Source organism: Mauremys mutica, chromosome 23, assembly GCF_020497125.1.
Source record: "Mauremys mutica isolate MM-2020 ecotype Southern chromosome 23, ASM2049712v1, whole genome shotgun sequence".
Taxonomy (NCBI): Eukaryota; Metazoa; Chordata; order Testudines; family Geoemydidae; genus Mauremys; species Mauremys mutica.
The window spans coordinates 14308469-14323465 of record NC_059094.1 but is presented as its reverse complement, the minus strand read 5'-3'; the positions used below and the strand labels follow the sequence as shown (position 1 = coordinate 14323465).

The 14997-nt window shown below is 46.4% G+C and overlaps 1 protein-coding gene across 18 annotated transcripts in view; it reads left to right on the top strand.

The window, feature by feature from the left end:
- The window catches only part of MACF1 (microtubule actin crosslinking factor 1), a 236991-nt gene that overhangs the window by 144082 nt on the left and 77912 nt on the right, over positions 1 to 14997 (top strand). For 16 of the 18 annotated variants that reach the window (XM_044997589.1, XM_044997588.1, XM_044997596.1 and 13 more), the window contains 8 exons: positions 114 to 270; positions 1357 to 1474; positions 3576 to 3638; positions 4390 to 4631; positions 5936 to 6065; positions 6883 to 7082; positions 8373 to 8868; positions 9503 to 10974. In XM_044997589.1, the coding sequence (XP_044853524.1) occupies positions 114 to 270; positions 1357 to 1474; positions 3576 to 3638; positions 4390 to 4631; positions 5936 to 6065; positions 6883 to 7082; positions 8373 to 8868; positions 9503 to 10974 (2878 nt within the window). The remainder of the gene's footprint in view (positions 1 to 113; positions 271 to 1356; positions 1475 to 3575; positions 3639 to 4389; positions 4632 to 5935; positions 6066 to 6882; positions 7083 to 8372; positions 8869 to 9502; positions 10975 to 14997) is intronic. The other 2 variants (XM_044997594.1, XM_044997591.1) reach the window with 1 other exon arrangement.

Sequence of the window (14997 nt, the reverse complement as noted above, 5' to 3'; positions counted from 1 at the left end):
AAGCAACAACAACAAAAAACAAGATCACAGAGACCCTGGTGTCCTCAATTCAGGGTATGGTAATTGCAAAGCGAAGCACGAGCTGCTAACTCTCTCCACCTTTTCACTCTTAGAGAAGAGGATGCATCATCTTGCCAGGAACAATTGGACGAGTTCCGAAAGTTGGTCGGAGCTGTGAAGAAGTGGCTGAAAGAAAGCGAAGGGAATGTGCCATCTTCAGAGACCTCCCTGGGTACCCAAGAACTGGAGAAGCGCATGCAGCAAATCAAGGTGGGCGGGGAAAGGTGAAACGCTCTGAGGAGTTGGTGTGGAAACCAAAGGAGCATGTCATGACTTGCAGGACGTGGTATACTGGGAGCTGTTTTATGCTTGTATTAATCCAGCTACGCCTGGGCTTCCATGTGCTCACGTGCAGGGGTGCAGTGCTGTATGTCCATGCAATGGTTTCTCATAAGTGAGCCTTTACTTGCTCTGAAAACGGCACCGCTGAAGGTCTGAAGCCCCTGTCTGCGTGGGACTGTCGAGAGACAGTGCTAGTAATCATACACATCACTGTTAGCTGTGGGCTCTCAAACTTTCAATGCATAGTGAAATCTATGCAGAGTCTTGTATTCATTTTTAAATGCTCCTCTGCTTTTCAGAGGAATTTGGGAGGGGGAACCCCCATGTGCTAGTCTATTTCAAATGCAGTGAAATTCCCTCTGCTGGACATCAGGGGTTACATCCGGTCACTTGAGCGCTCTCATTCTTCTCTGGGGTAAATGGCATCTTAAATCAAGATGTGTCAAGGGCTGTGATTCAGAGAGAGTGCAACGTCCTGTTCGCTCACCTGTAGCTGTCTTATCTCAGACAGAAATATAGCAGCTCTCCGAACTATTAATATATACAAGGTCCACGTGGCAAGTATAGCGTGCTGGATACCGTAGGGGGCTGGGGGTATAGCTAGGAAGGAGGGTCCTCAGAACCTTAGTTTGAAGAGAGACCCACTAGTTCGGCAATGTTAATTTCCTGCTTGATGCTCTGTAAATGGTTCATTATAAAGAAACCTCCCTCTTTGACACAGTATAGAGATACTCTCTTACTCTGCTGTTTAACCATAATTCAGTTTATTCTTTGGGAGTCAGTGAGCCACCCTGTGAATTAGACAGCTGAGCATGCTAAAGCTGGATCCTACATGGGTATTAGAGGAGGACTCATAGTGCCTAGACAACAGACACACAAACGCACACCCGGCGTTCTCAGCGGCAGAATGTGTTTGAGCATAAGCGGCGGTGACACTTTGTTTCAATCATAGGCCCTCTGGTGTCGGAAATACATAATGTAGGATGCTGGTATCTGATCCTGGTTTTTTAATAGGTTCTCCTGGAGGAATGGACAGGAAAGGGGGCCCAGGTGGAGGAAATCAATCGCAAAGGGACTGCATTAGAGAATTTGATTGTTGAAATCACAGCCCCTGATGCTCAGTCAAAGACAGGTGAGTTCCAGCCGTGCCGCCCAGAGGACACCTGGAGTGTCCTTGGAGAAGGAGGAGTAGTGGAGCCCTGTCACTTTCTGCACTCCGTTCACTTTTGTTGTTCTTTAGGTACTTTTATTTAAACCATCATCAAATAGAAAATGGCTTTAAACTTGATACAAAACAGAAGTCAAGGAGCCACCAATAGGCTGTGTAGCTTAGCCTTGCTCCAAGGCATTTAGGGGCTGAGGGCTCAGCCTCTGGCGAGATTGTCTGTCTGTCTGATATGGAAATGAACATAAATACCAACCGGCTCTTTTCCAACTTGCGAGACTGACTCCTGTTGAGGATGTGCTGTTAGCACTTCAGCGAACAGCCACCCACGTGCGATCGCAGCCCCTAAACGAAGCAGGGTTATTAGCCTGGTTAGCGTTTGGACGGGAAACCGCCTAGGAGAAGGCTGCAGGCTGTAGTCCTGATGCTTCAGCAGGTGGCACTCTAAGGCTACATCTACCCTGCGAGCTAGGGGTGTGGTTCCCCTGCTCCTACAGTAGCTCTCGTTGAGCTGCTTTGACTATCAGTAGCAGGGCGGCTGCAGTAACACAGGGAGCGAGAGGGGAGGCCGGGCTCAGCCGTGCCGAGTACAGACCCACTGTTTCAGGCGGGTTTATGCTCTGCGTGGCTCGGCCATTTGTCCACTGCCACTAGCCTGCTGCCGCAGCTACGCTGCTATTTATACTCGCGCTAGTTCGATCCGCCCCTCGCTCAGAGTGTAGACCTATCCCAAGAATCGGGACTGAACCAGTTCATCGCCATGGTGCTAGGACAGTGCTGGAGGATGCTCGCTTTCACATACGATGCTCATTGGATGTGTCGACTGCTTTTCTGGCCATTTAAGATCCCAGGGCAAGAGTTAGGGACCTTAACTCCAACTTCCGGACTAAATTCTAAATTGGGAATTACCTAACACCTCGACGGGCGTTTCATCTGGAGAAATTAACCTTTGCTTCCCATCCTCAGACATGTTGTATAGTGTTGCTGACACAGAATAGCTACTGTGTTCCTCCTGAGAGGTAGCTGAATGTAAGTAATAGGAGAGCAGTCCCTTGTACATACCCGGTGAAAGATTTTGAGAGGTTTTCATGTTGCAATCGCCTATATAAATGGACATTATAATGATTATGATGCTGACTGTTTCGGGCTACTTATCAAATGCAAAACCTGATCTATAACATCTCCAGGGAATTCGGGTTTGAATCTGGATGGACTTGGGATCATCCCAAAATGAATTCCAAGAGAAGGATTTTCTGAGGAATAATTTTCAGGGCCCAGTTGCATAGAAAAGATGTTTATTTTTGTAGGTCTGTTTCTTTAAGAGCTTCATTCCATAAGAGAAGAAGAATATAAGGAAGTTAATATCTTCAATAAAGGTCTTTTGGCTCTTGCCATATCAATCTCTATTCTAAATATGATTCTCATGGATATTAGTTCTCCTGTGGGAATGCCGGTGCCTCCACCGAATGCAAAATATATACAGTGGTCACGGGCTTGCTGTGTGAGGTGGGGAGTTGATATCTACTTTGTGCCCACAAGCGGAGTTACTGTTGTGGGCTCTGGGGAACTGCACAGCTACTCCTAAACTGCTAAGCTTCTTCTAAACTGTCCCTGTAGGAGTGGCTGGAAGAAATGGAAAAGGGGGGTGTTGGCTGCAGGGACTCACAGCTCTTCTGTTTTCAGCTATTTGGAATTAGAAGAGAGCGAGGTAAAATAAACAGATTAAAAGCAAAATTGATTGGGAGTCTCAGCTGGGCACTGAGATATGAGGAGTGGGGAATTCCTGGTGCTGATCCCTTAGCATTAAGAGGGTGTGTGGATTTATTGGGATGAAAAGAATAAGCCACTTCAAAACGACATGTATTTGCGTGGTGGTTGATGTGGTTCGTCTTGTGGAGAGCTCTGTTGTCTTGTGCTGTGTTCATTTGCTCATGCTCAGGATTTGTCGTCGACAGTGGACAGCCGGAAACGGTTGGGTCCGTGCTGAGAGCGTACGTTTGTTGGTAATATGTCTGTATTCCTAACATGTTTGTCTTGGCCTTTGTTTGTCTCTCTGTCCCTTGCTCAGGTTCTGTGCTGCCCGCTCTAGGAGTGTCAGTAGGCAGTGTAAATGGATACCACACCTGCAAAGGTGAGATCACCAACTCCGTGTTGCAATAGAAAGTGGTGTCTGTGTGTTCATTTATGTTTCCATCAGTGCGTGATAACAGCAGTCTGTACGGATGTTCCCCCCGGAGATAAAAATTGCAATGTGACACTGTCGGAATCCTATAGCAAACCCTATTTCTCTGCAGCGCTGTGTAGTAATGGGGCCATAGGATGGGCAGCTGATTGTCATGTAGGACAGAAATGGCAGGAGGGGAATCCAGCTTCCAGAAGTGACAATAGCTTGACCCCAATCAGCTGGTGTTAGAGAGCTGATAAGTGGGAGATTGTTTTAAGAAATGCAATGAAGGTTATTAGTTCTGAAGATTCTGACACCATCTTAACCTGGAATTTTAAGTGTGACTTAAATCACTCGTTAGCTGCTGTGAGTTCATTGGTTCAACGAGATAACAGATGTAAAAAGTTGAACTCAAACTGTGAGAGGTGGATTAAATATGATACTGTTAACATGGGGGTACAACATGCAGGAGGCTGATTTAATGGGAAGTGACTTGCTTTGTTGGGCAAACTGTCAAACTTCATATGTGATGCAACGGAGCAAGTCTCTGGCAGGACAGGTGGTGATAACCTGACACCTTAGGGTCTTCAGTAGATGGAAGGACAGTGATCGTAGCCTCTGGTACCCTGACACTCGCAGCCCAGAATTCTCAGTGCCAGCAGCCTATGTAGGAGGCGTGTTGCCATCCTTCCGCTCAGGTTTGTTTCTTTGTCATTAGATTTGACTGAGATCCAGTGCGACATGTCTGATGTGAACCAGCAGTACGAGGGACTTGGGATGGCCTTGCGGGAACGCCAGGAGCAGCTGTCAGCCATGCTGGAGAAGATGCTAGAAGTCCAAGAGGAGGCAAGTTCAGTGTTGAAGTGGCTGGAGTCAAAGGAACGGACCTTGTCAGCACTCGAAGCTTCTTCCTCGCCTACAAAAACGGAGACCATGAGAGCCCAGGCTGAGCATAACAAGGTAACTTGTCTCTCTGAGCAGGAATAAGGGCCAAGTTTATCATAGTGACTAGGTCATTCTCTGAGACATGCTTTTACTGCACTAGGTTGGGAGGAACCAACAATAGCCTGTTTCTAAAGAGAGTATTTCATTTTGGGAGTGCAAGTGGCTAAATGTGGTATGAACAAGCACGGTGTAGGGAAGACTGAGGGGGGACATACGTCTTCAGATATGTCAAAGTTTGTTATGAAGAGAACTGTGCTCAGTTGTTCTCCACGTCCACTGAGGGTTGGACAAGAAGGAAGCGACCAAGGCCTGGTCCGTGCTAGAAAATGAGGACAGCATAACTAAGTCACTGTGAGAAATCCACACCCCTGAGTGGCATAAAACCGACCTACGTCCCCATATAGACAGCACTAGGCCAAGGGAAGAATTCTTCCATCAACTTACTGCCGCTCAGGGAGGTGGATTACCTATGCTGATGGGAGAACCCATTCTGTCAGTGTGGGTAGTGTCCACACTGAAATGCTACCGTGGCGCAGCTCTGCCACTGTAACATTTTAAGTGTAGACATACCTTTCAGTTTGCAGCAAGGAAGATTTAGGTTGGGTATTAGGAAGAACATTGTAACTATAAGGATAGCTAAGCCCTGGGACAGGTGACCTGGGGATGTTCTTGAATCCCAGGCATTGGAGGTTTTGAAGAACAGGCGAGATAAACATCTGTCAGGGGCGGTCTAGTATTCTTAATCTTGCCTCAGCATGGGGGGAATGGACTAGATGACCTCTTGAGGTCGCTTCCCCACCTACTTTCTGTGATTCTGAGTCTGTGGTGAGCTTCACCCTTTTAGATATTTTTAGACCTATCCTGTATAGGCAGTAGTCTCAGAGAAAAAAGCTGATAATGTTTAGCACCAATTCTTAGGTCATTCCAAATTCATTGGGAAAGCAACACGCAGTTTAATGTTACACTGAGAAAGGTGAACTTTTCATTTCTTCTATTCATAAGGCCCAAGGGAGCTCTAAGTATTAGTAACTAGATTAAATGATTGCATGAAAGGCCAAAAACACAGCCTTATGCAACTCCAAGTGTAGCTACTTTCTTCCTTCAAACTGTCGCCCATTTCAGTATCGCTCTTGTGCTTGAATTACATAGAATCATAGAATCATAGATTATTAGGGTTGGAAGGGACCTCAAGAGATCATCTAGTCCAACCCCCTGCTCAAAACAGGACCAATCCCCAAATGGCCCCCTCAAGGATTGAACTCACAACCCTACATCTTCTGTTATATGTCTCAGCATGTCCAGAATGTTCTTCTTCCTAGGCATTCCTGGCTGAGTTGGAACAGAATTCAGGGAAGATCCAGAAAGTAAAGGAAGCCCTTTCTGGCTTGCTGGAGAAGTGTCCTGACTCCCCAGAAGCAGCAAACTGGAAGAAGATGCTGGATGATCTCAGTAAGTTCCCTAGGGACTTAGCGTGATTTTTAGATGTCTCTAAACATCCCTTGAGGATGATTCCAGTTTCCAGGACAATTCCAAAAGTCAGAGTGAAGCAGAGTTACATGTAATTGAATTCAGGAAATAGAGACCATGCCTTCAAGCTGTCTGGCATGCTAGGATGTTTTCAGGATGAGCATTGTTTCAGTTAATGAAGTCTGCATGATGGCTCTACGTTTCAGAGACTTTGCTTTCTTTAGTTACCTTAAAAAAATACCCTGCAATAAAATCAGTTGATTGCTTTTTTTGAGTAAAAGCTTCCTTGGTCAAAGTAAAATTCTAATAATTACTTAGAATATGTTAGTTACTTAAATGATTAAACAAGCTTGTGTATTTAAAAAAGAAAATTTCAAAACTTGCTCGAAATAAAGTGCGTGTACAGGGTTTCTCCATCCAAAGCTCTCAAAGTACTTGACAAAAATTGATATGCGTTATGTTATTTTTGTTTGAAAGATGGAATCTGAAGCAGAGAGAAGTTAAATGACTTGCCCGAGGGTCAAGCAAGTCCGTGACAATTGCAACTAGATGTAGATGGCTTGATTCCACATTTCCTGTCCTAACCACAGTACCATACTAGTTAAAAATGGAAAATATATTACTAGACTGAGTGTGTATCAAACATTACACTGGTCTATCGCATTAGAGTCCTCAGTTAAAGCTGGGGAGATTTCCATTGATAAATTAGTAATAAGGAAACGAAAAAACAGCAGCAAAATCAAGTGGCAGGTTTCCTAATAGCAGTAAAATTACCGGCTATTTCATTTCCCGCCTTCAGACTCCAGGTGGGCAAGAGCCAATCAGGTGACAGCAGAGCGCCAGCAGAAGCTGGAGAAATCAGCAAACCAACTGGCCAGCTTCCAGGCAGCTGAAGCCCAGCTGCGCCCCTGGCTGATGGAGAAGGAGCTAATGATGAGCGTGCTGGGACCCCTTTCCATTGACCCCAACATGCTGAATGCGCAAAAGCAGCAGGTCCAGGTGAGAAAGGGGCTGCATCCGTGCCTCCTTTGTAGGGTAAAGAACGAGGAGGCCTGGGCAGTTCCAGTTTGTGCAAAACTCCTGTTGTGATGGATAAATTCTTGTGTATAGTTTCTACAATGAGCCTGTTTGTGTCTGTGTGTACACTCTCCTGCTACCGAACGTGCTCCCTTAGAGCTTGTCTGTGCAAACAAGCTGGGCTGTAAATCTACCCTGTGCTAGCATGCCAGGCACTAAGCGGCCGTGTGGACTTTGCTGACAGGCACTAATGATCCCTGAGTGTGCTTTGATCTAGTCCTGTTTCAAAGCTGGGGAGATCAAAGCGCGCTTGTCCACATCAGTGGAGTCCACACAGACGCTTAGTGCGAGGCAGGCGACTTTGGGGTAGTTTTACACCCCAGCGTGCTGAAGTCTAAATGTGCATGTAGACAAGCCCTTGTCTGAAACTCATTTCGTTTGTTCACCTCTACCCCGATATAACGTGACCCGATATAACACGAATTTGGATATAAGGTGGTAAAGCAGCGCTCCGCGGAGTGCGGGGCTACGGATCAAAGCAAGTTCGATATAACGCGGTTTCACCTATAATGCGGTAAGATTTTTTGGCTCCTGAGGACAGCGTTATATCAGGGTAGAGGTGTAGCAGAAATGCCCTGCACACACCACATTGTACAACAGCATTGGTCTAACCCCTCTTCTCACAGAGATGTCAGAACCTGTTGGGTGTGGCTACTACTTCACCTAACTGAAACTGGTGTAATTTTTTATCTCTGTTCTGTGCACAGGGTTGCAGTATCGACTCCTTTGTTAAAAAAAAAAATCAATTCCTCCACTCTCTACAAAGACTTATGTTAATACTATACAGGTCCTGTTAATGCTGCATGAGAACCTTCCGATCTACCTCCTCCCGGTGTGTCTACCTCTAGTTACAAATCAGATTGCTGATATGTCTGTAACCAGCAAAACCACAAAATAAAATATCCCGGTTAATATAATTATACCTCTTTGTGTCACTGGTTTACACTGTGTTGAACACCAATAGGACAAATAAGGGAGAGAAGCGAAATACTTTATGGATGTAATCACAGATGCTTCCAAATTTTGTTAAGCTGAAATGTTATGATGAACAGATCTTTGCAGTCTACTTGTAGTCCTGTCCCAGGGATTTCCTGGTTTGTTTCCAGTGATTCTGTGGATAGTTTAAAGCTACTGGAGCTCGGTTTTGTTTTGACGATGTGTATTCGGTGCTGTCACTCTTATACAAACACTTCTGTGTTATTTCTGTTCCAGTTTATGCTGAAAGAATTTGAAGCTCGCAGGCAGCAGCACGAACAGCTGAACCAGGCAGCTCAGGGGATACTAACCAGCCCTGGAGATGGTTCTCCATCATCAAACCAGGTGCGGGACGAGCTCCAAGGTGTGAATCAGAAATGGACCGAGTTAACGGAAAGACTCAACTCCCGCTCCAGCCAGATCGACCAAGCCATTGTCAAGAGCACCCAATACCAAGAGCTGCTGCAGGACCTGTCTGAGAAGGTTAAGGCAGTTGGGCAGAGACTCAGCAGCCAATCTGCCGTCAGCACCCAGCCAGATGCCGTGAAGCAGCAGCTGGAAGAAACCAGCGAGATCCGGTCTGACCTGGGGCAGTTGGAAGAGGAGATCATGGAGGCTCAGACGCTGTGTGATGAGCTGTCTGTTCTGATTGGGGAGCAGTACCTCAAGGATGAGCTGAGAAAGCGCCTGGAGACGGTGGCTCTCCCTCTCAAAGGCTTGGAAGACCTCGCAGGTGAGATGCCATGAAGCAGCTGGTTGTGGAGTTCAGCTTCTCTGCCTCCTGTTTAACAAAGAGTTATGCGGTCACTGTGTTTTTAAGAATAGCAAGGAAGGGATCTCCCGTGTATTTTAAATTTGAAAACCATTCCGGAAAGGGCCTAGTTAGAAGTGCTTTGAGCAGTGCCAAGCATGTGGTATGGTTTTGATTCCCACCAAGGGCTGGAGGTTGAGCAGAGGGGTGACCGTTAATTACAAGGGTAGGGCTCATTTTGCCCTTCAGCACCCTACGCTCTCCGATTTTAAGAGTGGTGTTGACGGGGTCTGAAAAGAATCTGGCCCCAATCTCCTGTCTGAGAAGAGGGAAGAGGAGAGTGGGCATCTGAGTGGCAACTTCGCTCCCCAAGTGGGTTGCATATAGAGGCCTCGTAGCCAAAAAAACCACCTCTCCGTTTTGTTACTGTCTCCTAACTCTGTTCTGAAGTTATTCATGACCTGATGAGCAAAAGGCTGCTGATGTGCCAGGGGAGGAATTCGTTCCTGTTAATCAGAATGCATCTTGCGCATTCAAGATTTTTTTAAAAAACAATTTCACCTCGTTTATTAGATTCCAACTTAATTGTTACATTCTAATCTTATTTCCATTTCAGCCGACCGGATGAATCGACTGCAGACTGCGCTCGCAAGCTCCCAGCAGTTCCAGCACATGTTTGACGAGCTTAGGACCTGGCTGGATGAGAAACTGTGCCAGCAGGCCCAGAGCCGGCCTATTTCTGCTAAACTGGAGAGGCTGCAGTGTCAAATCCAGGAGCAAGAAGAGTTCCAGAAGAGTCTCAACCAGCATAGTGGCTCCTATGAGATGATTGTGGCTGAGGGAGAGTCTCTGCTTCTTTCGGTTCAGCCCGGGGAGGAGAAGACTGCCCTGCAAAGCCAGCTGGTCGGCCTCAAAACACATTGGGATGAGCTCAGCAAGCAGGTCACAGACAGAAACTCAAGACTCAAGGACTGTTTGCAGAAGGCCCAGAAATACCAGCGGCACATGGAAGACCTCCTTCCTTGGGTAGAGGACTGCAGGGCGAAGATGTCAGAGTTGGACGTAACTCTGGACCCTGTGCAGTTGGAGGCAGCCCTTCTGAGGTCAAAGGCTATGCTCAGTGATGTTGAGAAGCGCCGCTCCCTTCTGGAGATGCTGAACAGTGCTGCTGACATCTTGATAGATGCTTGTCAAACTGACGAGGATGAGGTTCGGGATGAGAAAGCTGGCATCAATCAGAAGATGGATGCCATTACAGAAGAGCTGCAAGCCAAGACTGGGTGCATTGAAGAAATGTCACAAAGGCTGAAGGAGTTCCAAGAAAACTTTAAGAACATTGAGAAGAAGCTGGAAGGGGCAAAGCATCAGCTAGAAATCTATGATGCTCTAGGACCTCAAGCCTGCAGCAATAAGAACTTGGAGAAGTTGAGGGCTCAGCAGGAAGTGCTCCAGGCCCTGGAGCCGCAGGTGGATTATCTGAAGAACTTCACACAAGGTCTGGTGGAAGATGCTCCAGATGGGTCTGACTGCTCCCAGCTCTTACGGCAAGCTGAGGATTCTCAGCAGGACTTTAAAATAGTGAAACAAAAAGTAAACGAATGCTGTACGCTGATGGAGACCAAGCTTGAAGGCATCGGCCAGTTTAATAACCATGTCCGGGAGATGTTCTCTCAACTGGCAGATCTAGATGATGAACTTGATAGTATGGGTGCCATCGGGAGAGACATTGACAGCCTCCAATCTCAAGCCGAGGATGTTCGTACATTCCTGGGCAGACTTCAGGGGCTGAAGTCAGACATTGAAGCCTCTGAAGAGGAATGCAGGCACATGCTGGAGGATGAAGGAAGCCCTGACTTGTTAGGACTGAAACGTGAACTAGAGACTCTAAATAAACAGTGCAGCAAGCTGACGGAAAGGGGCAAAAATCGCCAAGAGCAAGTAGAAACGACACTCTCTCGAGTCGAAGACTTTTACAGCAAACTGAAGGAGCTGAATCACATGTCCAGTGCAGCAGAGGAGAATGAGGCCCTGCAATGGATTGTAGGGACAGAGGTGGAAACCATCAACCAGCAGTTGGCAGATTTCAAGGTGAGCGCGCCTGATGCGGGGTTGTTTAAGTGGCATTTGCTGGTTAAAGGTTCATCTGCCGTTTGACCTGATCTCTTGTGCTATTCTAAGCAGTGCGTTCCTTGCAGAATTCATATAACTTTATCGCTGAAATGCCGTCAGGGTGCTTCGTGCTGTTTGATACAGAGATGGTCTCTGCCGTTTAAGAGTTGAGTACCTGAAGGTAGAGTTGATAACTCTCATGGTCAGGTTTGAAAAGTTCCTCGTCTCCCCTACCCCCGACTCCCCATACTGCACACAATATTAGACTATCAGAACTTCTCTTGGCTTTTTCAGTACAGTACTTTTTAGGGAAGAGGGGTGTTTTTGCTCCTTAACCTTATCTAAATCATGATTTTCAGTATCTCCTGAGATGTCCAGTGCAGATCCATCAGTGTATCCGCTAAGCGGGCCTGTCTGCTCAACCCCAGAACCCCAGCTGTCTTTCAGGAACCTTGGACTCTGATGCATCACTCCAGTTTTTGGGTCTTGGATAAAATTATAGATAGTATTAAACTGTTACAGCTGGGGCTAGGGGTGGAGGCATGTCATTCCCTTTGTCTTATCAGTTTTTTGCTACAGGATTTTCACATTACCAGTGGAGAAACGCTGGAGACCATCAAGATATGTGTGCAAAACTTTTAACTGAGCCCAAAAAGAGAAGGTTTTCAAGGTGTTTAAATTGTATGTAGTGTTGTGGTGTCAGGGCATGCTGTTCCACTACGTTAATTACATTAGTACTGCTTAGAGATGATGATGCTGTGAAACCTCCATTGCTGATGCGCTCCACTGCTAGCGATTGGTCTGATTTACATTTTGCTGCTCGGTGACTAGCAATAAGAGGGTGAACCATTTACTTTTCATCACATAGCTAATTGATCTCATTCAGGCAGTTAATGCCTCTGTTACACCATCACAGTATCATGGTCCTCTCAATCCCCTGGGCCTCATCAGTATAACCTGAGGTGTGAACTTAAACCAATCTAGTTATGCTGGTATAACCCTTGTGTGGACACTTTTATTCCAGGGTAAGAGTGGCTTTTTGGTTTAGTTTATGTCACTTGGGAAAGGGTTTAAGCTAATCCTAAAAAAGCCACTTGTATCCTGGAATAAGAATGTCCATAAGGAAGGTTAGACCCGGTAAAACTGTACCTGTGTAACTGGTAAAACTTTCCTATAGTGAAGACATTACTTCTGGCTGAATCACTTTGATTAGAAAGGTTTCAGAGGGGTCGCCGTGTTAGTCTGTATCAGCAAAAACAATGAGGAGTCTTGTGGCACCTTAGAGACTAACAAATTTATTTGGGCATAAGCTTTCATGGGCTATAACCCACTTCATCAGATGCATGGAGTGAAACTGTGCTCAAATGGAATGTCCTGACTGGCATGGATAGCCTGGAACGGTGGTGGTAAGAGGATATTTAGTTATCAATGGTCCACATCTCAATGACTTTGAAGATAGCCCTCCCAGACATCTGTGGCTGCTACAGAACAAAGCCAAAGGTACTGCATCAGAAGGAAATAAGCATCCTTATCAGGAGTCCTTGATTGTTCTCATAGTCCCTGGGACTCTGTTGGGCTGGAATATCTGCTTGCAGAAGCTTTCTTTAAAAACGAAAGTTGCAGGAATTATTTTAGCTTTCTTCTGTGTAAAAATTAAGAGAGAAGAAAGCTGGGGAGTGTGGGGAATGAAGGCTGGTGGAGAAACCATAGTTACTTAGAGGAAACTCTTCCTATAAACTGTTCATCTAAAGCAGTGGTTCTCAATCAGGAGTCCGGGGACCCTGAGGGGCCATGAGCAGGTTTCAGGGGGCCGCCAAGCATGGCCACCGTTAGACTCACTGAGGCCCAGGGCAGAAAGCTGAAGCCCCACCTGGACTGCAGCTAAAGCCTGAGTAATGTAGCTCCACAAGGAACCCTGTGGTGTGGGGCCCTGGGCAAGTGCCCTGCTTGCTACCCCCTAATGCTTTTACCCCCCCGGCTTTTATATGCAGAAAACCAGTTGTTGTGGCACAGGTGGGCCGTGGCTTATAGCATGTTTGGAAGAGGGCTCAGAAAGAAAAAGGTTGAGAACCCCTGATCTAAAGAACCAATGGTATTGGCATCGACGGTGACTACTGCATGGCAGACATTTTCAAGCCTAATGTTATGATTTGCCTCTAAGGAAAAGAGATGTCCCATGTGTCAGCCTGGACACTGAATGATCTCACAGGCATAAACATTCTAGGTCATTAAACGTGCACCAACTGGAGTGAGTAATGACACATCCTGGCTTGTGCATCCGTAATGGGAATTGGGAAGAGAGGATCAGGTTGTCCAGAGCAAGCTTTTAGGAAAATGTGTCATAAATTGTCCGTTCACATTGCAGCGTTGAGTGTCCTTCCTCCCTCAAGGCTTTACAGAACTTGGCAGGGGAGTTGAGAGAGTGCACACCCTGCCCCGTGATCCAATCCGTGTGAACTGAGCAGAAAGAAATGAACCTGGACGCCTGCCCCACAGCTGATCTGTAAAACAGCACAGACAATGGAGCTGAAGTCGTGAATGTTCCCTTTTGGGGAGAGAGCGGTGTAGCCAAACTAGAAACTTCTACAGCGCTAGCAAACCTTTTGAAAGTTCCTAGCTTGCTGATGTTGTTGTGATTTGGAGCCAGACTTTGCAGGGGGGGGAAGGGTGATCTACGGGTCCAGCTTTTGCTGAGCTCATGGGAAGCTAAAACAATGAAAGGAAAGAATCTGAGTGCGTCAGCCATATTTACACCCTAGAGGGTCAGGGAAGGGAAATCTCTTCGGGCCCCATTCTCAAGACCAAGTAACAATATTTTGGTTCATTTCCATGGGTCAAGAGTTTAGTTCCTGAGCTGAAATGCAACGTGAAGTGCATGGCAGATTTATCTGCACTCACACCCAGAGCTTCGTGATGGGGTCATGCATCATAAGGCTGCCTCAGCTTCTAACAAACAGAAAACAGTGAGGTTTGGTCTGACTGCAGGAGAGTCTGTTGAAAATGCTCTCTTAGAGGTGCTCAGGTGGAAGCCAGAAACGTGTGTGTGCAATTTGGGGGAAAAAATGTTTGTTTGTTTGTTTGGTGCTTAAAACAGGCTGCAGTCTTTCAATGCACAATATCAAAACAGTGTCTCACCTCGGGACTGGAGACCAGAGAGATGCGCAGTGTGTGGCCTGGGGGCCAGAGGCAGCCTTTAGCATCATGAAATAATGCCGCCAGATGGCTCCTCCTTGGAACTGAATGTAGAGAACAAAGCTGATCGCTTACAGGGTTTGATTGCTGGAGCACCAAGAAACACTTTTTATTTATCTGTCCAGAAGACACAAGTACAAGCAGATATGTCTTAATGCATTAATTTTATTAACATCTATGTAAATGATCTGCCTGTGGTCTCCAGGCAGGTTGCCAGCACAGCCCGTGTTTTTTCAAAGGCAGGCACTCCAGACCCCAGTGTGGCCAGGGCTAGAGTGGTTCCAATAAGGAACAAGAGATATTGAAATCTGACTTTCAGGGACCTCATACAGGTGGTTCAAATGAAGGTTTACACCTGAGGCTTCCCAAGGTTTTTTTTCCCAACAAACACCCACCAAACCTGTTCAAAAAGAGAACTGGCTGCAAAAAAACTTGTAATGCTGCTGCTTTCCAGTCCCGGTGCTCCTTGTCCATTTTGTTCTATCCTTTGCCAGTTTCACACCACAACCAACATAGGAGTTAGGAGAGATTAATCTGAATGCAGCATTTCCAGGTTGTTTTAAATCCAGTAAAGAAGCTGAAAAGCGCCTGCCAGATCTTGACCGAAGGAATTGCTGTTTACCACAGAAGTATTTTTGATGGTGTGAGGGAGGGAGATTGGACTAGAGGACTGAAGGCACCAAAGGTCATCTTTGTGAGTATTTCCCAACTTTCGGAATTATTCGTGTCACTAGCATCCTTTGATGGTAGCTACGAACAGGCCTTCTTTCTTCTAAAGAAGAAAGTGGAGACTCAGGGTATGTCTGCTCT